The sequence below is a fragment of the Mobula birostris genome, chromosome 5 (genome assembly GCF_030028105.1).
Source record: "Mobula birostris isolate sMobBir1 chromosome 5, sMobBir1.hap1, whole genome shotgun sequence".
Taxonomy (NCBI): domain Eukaryota; kingdom Metazoa; phylum Chordata; class Chondrichthyes; order Myliobatiformes; family Myliobatidae; genus Mobula; species Mobula birostris.
Window position 1 is genome coordinate 193,461,164 of NC_092374.1, and position 5,579 is coordinate 193,466,742.

Below are 5,579 nucleotides of genomic sequence, written 5' to 3' on the forward strand. Positions count from 1 at the left end.
TCTATGAGTCTCTATTACAGTGAACCAGAAGCTGACCTTGAGCTCAACCATGTATATTTGAACGTATTGATGTATTTATTTATTTATTTGTTTATCTGCTTGATCATTTATTCACTAATTCAATCACTTATTTTGAGCTACAGCCTTCCGGACCAACGGGCCACACCACCCAGCATCCCACGAATTTAACGCGAGCCGATCACTAACCGGCACGTCTTTGGGTTCGGGAGGAAAGCAGGGCACCCGGAGGAAACCCACGCGATCACGGGGAGAAACGTTCAAGTTCCTCGGGAATCGGCGTCGCGCTAACCGCTACCCAACCGTGCCGATACTTTGGTATCTTTTGCCCAGTGGGAGAGGGGTGAAGGGGCAATAACAGGGATGTTGATCGCCTTCCTGAGGCAGTGGGAAGAGTCGATGGAATCAATGGAGGGCAGTTGGTTTGCGTGATGGACTGGGCTGTGTCCATAACCATCTGCAATTTCTTAGGCAGAGCAGTTGCCCTGCCCGAACTGTTTTGCTTGCATCTCCTGCACAATTTCCTATTTTGCATGCAGTTCGCTAAGTGAATTGCAGCAGTTTAGAAGACTCTGAACAATTCAGTAAACAGAGGGCAAGACATTCTCTTCGCTTCAGAAATCCTTCAGTTCGTTTCCAGTTGATGACGTTTCTTAATTAGGTCCTGGCCCAGCGACTCCAGAAGATTACACGCCACCCAGATTACACACACAAAATGCTGGAAGAATTCAACAGATCATGCACCATCTATGCAAAAGGAATTTAGACTCGACGTTTCGGGCCAAGACCCCTCAGAGCCATCGGTATATTCCTCTCCATAAATGCTGCCTGATCTGCTGGGTTCCTCTAGCATTTCGTGTGTTACTCTGGATTTCCAGCATCTGTGGAAACTCTTGTGTTGATCATCTCATTTTGCTGTATTTTAAAATACATTTCTCATGTAGTTCCACTGAAACGAAAGCCAGGCGATACTGCCAAAAACGGATTTACAAAGTAATGCCTACTCTGGCGCCTCTTCCTCTGCTCGTATTTCATCAGCCCGATTCCAAAACCATCTGGAGCAGGAATTTAAAGTATAACATGTTTCAACAAGTTGATCTATTGCAGAAGACATTGTGCAATGCTTCACGCCTGCCCGCCCGCCCCACACGGTACGCCGTATGCTTAACTTGTGTTGCGGGTTTGTCTTTTTAGTTTTTCATCGAACAGAAGAGGAGGTTTTTTTTCCCCCCCTTCTGGCGTTGTTCCATTGTCTCCTGATAGTGAACGATTTTTGGGGGATTTTCCTTCCCTTGAATTGATAGTTAAGTTACTGGACCTCCCGACCCACACATCAAATTGTGGGCAGACTCTGGTTGCGTAAGTCACTGTGACGTGCGTTTCGAAGCGAGGGGCGGGGACAGAAGTAGGATTTAAAGGCTCGGCGAGAATGCTTGGTATCCATTCACTGCTGCCTTCTACAACAAAATCAGAGCAATGTACACTACAGCCGAGATGAACCAACTTGCTATTGCACAACAACGCAGCACGGGGTTCGCTGGCCGAAAGCCTACAATGCCCCAAGTCTTCACTTTCGAGCCAATCAGGCAAAATAAGAGACTCAGTAGACGCAAGAAACGGTTTATTAAAGTTCTTTATCCAGCTCGCCAGGTAAAAAATCTGTTAATGTTGTTCAAACTTGCTTTATGTTTTGGCAATCTTCAGTTATAACAAGCTTGATTTTTCTTTCCGTGTTATTAAACTCCCTTGCTTCTTTTCCTGTAGGTTAGGAGAACTGTTCCTAGCGAGAAAGACCTGGCCAAGAGGTTGCTTCTGCTATTGTTGTCCGTTGTCTTCGTTCAAATCTACACTGCCACTGAACACGACTTAGACGTCGCTGCTCCGGAGTTAACAGGTGTCCTGGAAGTTCCCACCACGTCTGGTGGTGAACCTCCGGCTTCACCTCAGCTGGCCGCCTCAGCTGTCTCGGTCATCTTGTCCCCGGAAGCTGAATCTAACTGCAGCCGGCCTCTTCTCGGCGAAATCGCTGTCCCAAGGATTTTCTTGGCTTGCAAGATGTGAATGAGAACGGATGCAGCATAAGTGCCCTGTTCTCGAGGCAGGGTTATTGACTACAGCAAATGGATGCAAATATCCATTCTGGGACACATTAATGTTCGTAACTGGGGCGGGACTCCACAGATTTCTGGTTCTGGGCCGTATCAGTGCCCCAAGACTCATAACTTATTCTGTGCTGGATACCTCAATAATTTTGCTGTTTATTTGTAAGATAGGCGTATTTATGTTTTAAATTAATATTTAAAGGTAATTTAATAATAATTAAATTAATACTGAACATGGAGGACTTGTTTTAGAAGTATCTCCCTTTTATCTTATTACATTTAGTGCTGTTTTTTTTTAAACATCTCACCTTAATGGTGGGATAAAAAGACTCACTTTACAATGAAGTCTAGATTTGTTAATGGTTCAGCCATCGGGTGAACTGGCCGTTCCATTTTGATGCTGGTATGTTCTGTGAACAATATTGAAATAAAACAAATATGCAAGAACTATTTCAGTTACCAATTTGTAATATGTACTTAACTCCTCATGGTTTAGCTCTGACAAAAGATATCAATAATTTTGAAAGAGGGCATTGAAGTAATAGTTCCAAAGTTACTTAAGACATGAGACGGGGTGGGGATGGGGGGAATGCTAGGCTGTAAGGAGCCTTCACATTTACTGTCAATGTCACACATACCTAGCATATAAATGCCATGAATATTTGCTTATTGCAGCACCTCAGTGTGATGAACAAATTGCATATTTAATATGAAAATATGATGCATGACAAGCTAAACAGAACAGCATTAATGCAAGCTGATGGAATGCAACACAAGCAATTCTACAGATGCTGGAAATGCAGAGTAACACATACGTGAAGTAGGTCAGGCAACATCTAAAGAGCTGATCTTTCAGGTCTCTTGGCCCAAAATGTCAGCTCTTTAGACCATAAGACATAGAAGCAGAATTAGACCATTTGGCCCATTGAGTCTATTCTTCCATTCCATCATGGCTGATTTATTATCCCTCTCAACTCCATTTTCCTGCCTACTCCTTTGACACAGGTGCAAATCAAGAACCTATCAACCCCTGCCTTAAATATACCCAATGACTTGGCCTGCACGGCTGTCTGTGGCAATAAATTCCGCAGTTTCACCAATCTCAGGCTTAAGGAATTTTTCCTCATCTCTGTACTAAATGGACATCGCTCAGTTCTGAGGCTGTGCCCGCTGGTCCTAAACCCATCACTACAGAAAACATCTTCTTCCTATCCACTCTATCTAGACCTTTCAATATTTAATACTTTTCAATGAGATCCCCTCTCATTATTCTAAACTCCAGCAAGCACAGTCCCAGAGCCATCAAATGCTCCTCATGTTAAACCTTTCATTCCTGGGATCATTCTCAGGGACCTCCTCCGGATCCTCTCCAATACCAGCATATTGTTCCTTAGATAAGGGGCCCAAAACTGCTCACAATACTCTCAAGTGTGGTCTGACCAATGCCTTCTAAATCCTCAGCATTACATCTTTGCTTATTTACAAAAAGTACCTTTGTAATAAATGCTAAAATTGCATTTCCCTTCCTTATCACCAACTCAACCATTAAGTTAACCTTAAGTGAACCCTGCACGAGGACTCCCAAGTCCCCTTGCACCTCCGATTTTTGAATTTTCCATGCCTTTATTCCTTCTTCCAAAGTCTATAACTATGCACTTTTGTACACTATAGTCCACCTGCCATTTCCTTGCCCATTCTCTCAATCTGTCTAAGTCCTTCTGACGTACCCTACTTCCTCAACACTAACTGCCGCTCCACCTATCTTCATGTTGTCCACAAACTTGGCCACAAAGCTATCAACTTCTTCATCCAACTTCTTAACATGAAAAGAAGTGGTAAACCAGCAGCCAACCAGGAAAGGTCACCTATATTCCCATTCTTTGCCTCCTGGCAATCAACCAATCTTCTATCCATGCTAGTACCTTTCCTGTAATAACACAGGCCCTTATTTTGTTAAGCAGTGTGGCACCTTGTCAAAGACCTGAAAATCCAAATAAACAATATCCACTGACTCCCCTTTATCTAACTTGCCTGTTATTTCCCCCAAAGAATTCCAACGGATTTGTCAAGCAAGATTTCCCCTTTAGAAAACCATGCTGAATTTGGCCTATTTCATCATATGCTTCCAAGTACCCCAAAATATCATCCTTTGTAACATTATTCCAGCCACTGAAGTCGGGCTAACTGGTCTATAATTCCCTTTCTTCTGCCTCACTCTCTTCTTAAAGAATGGAGTGACATTTGTATTTTTCCAGACCATTTCAGAATCTACACAAAATGCTGGAAGAACTCAGCAGACCAGGCAGCATCTATAGAAAAAAGTACAGTTGACGTTTCGGCCCGAAATGTCCCAGCATTTTGTGTGTGTTGCTCGGATTTCCAGCATCTGCATCTTTTGCTCTTGCTTGTCATTTCAGAATCTAGTTATTCTTGAAAGATCATTACTAATGCCTCCGCAATCTCTTCATCTACCTCTTTCAGAACCTTGGGGGAGTATTCTATCTTGTAAGTGTGGCTTATCTACTTCAGCTTCCCAAGTGAACTTTGCCCCATTAGAGGCATGTCCCTCCCCACTGTCAGTAGTACTACAGGAGGCACTACCTCACAAAGGCATCATCTGTCATTAAAAATCCTCAGCATATGGGACATGCCATCTCCTTGCAGCTACCATCAGGAGGTACAGAAGCCTGAAGTCACACACCACCAGTTTTGAGAACAAGTACTTCCCTTCAGTGGGGAGTGATGAACCATGCCCACCAGGACAAAAACACATGAACACTGGAAAATCCATGCAAAAAGAGAGAGAGCTTCATGTGTAGGGGAGCTAGTCGTGCTACCAAACAACTGTCTGCGCACTCTCCACATTCCCCAATCGATCTGATGCAGTACACTGTGCATATTACAATAATCTCAACTATGAGCAAATTTTCTTTTTCCTAATGATCCTCTACATCTGTAACTGACTTTGCAAAACTGTAATACCAGTCATGCTGGATTGGACCAGGGTCTAAACCCGAAATGATGACAATTCCATTCCTGCCACATTATGAAACCTGCCAAATTTTCTAAATATACCATCTCCAAAATTCTAATTAGATTACTCTTTACTAGGAAATTATGTAATTGATTAGAGTTGATGTCACTTAGGTCTATTCTTTTTTGTAATTCAATTTTTTATTGTTATTTATTCTTATTTTACAAAGCAGCTCAGCATTTCATTGAGCAGATAGAGTACAGCATATTTACACAGCCATCCCATGACAGGAAAACAAAACAGAAAGAAGTTCTAATTTAAGTTTAAATTAACATACAACCAAAATTGATCCTAAGCATCTTGCACTTTTCCCTCACTGTTAATTCTTCCCAACATGTGTTCATATGATGAAATCTTAATCATTTCCTCATTCCATTCCTTCGCAGTGGGACATCTGGGTTTTTCCAGTTTTGCAATATAATTCT

General features: G+C 42.5%; 1 protein-coding gene across 1 annotated transcript; it reads left to right on the top strand.

Annotated features, from left to right (window-relative positions):
• The first annotated feature begins 1,246 nt into the window (after positions 1-1,246).
• LOC140197412 (radiation-inducible immediate-early gene IEX-1-like) lies at positions 1,247-2,570 on the top strand. Its single transcript, XM_072257369.1, has 2 exons — positions 1,247-1,668; positions 1,783-2,570. Exons 1-2 carry the CDS (start codon positions 1,495-1,497, stop codon positions 2,077-2,079), a joined length of 471 nt encoding a protein of 156 aa, XP_072113470.1. The 5' UTR covers positions 1,247-1,494; the 3' UTR covers positions 2,080-2,570.
• Positions 2,571-5,579: the final 3,009 nt, after the last annotated feature.

Bases quoted from the DNA above. Each gene is read 5' to 3' on its own strand.
- LOC140197412 (XM_072257369.1), top strand. From the start codon at position 1,495: ATGTACACTACAGCCGAGATGAACCAACTTGCTATTGCACAACAACGC. The intron at 1,669-1,782 runs GTAAAAAATCTG...CTTTTCCTGTAG, and splicing joins TTCTTTATCCAGCTCGCCAG to GTTAGGAGAACTGTTCCTAG.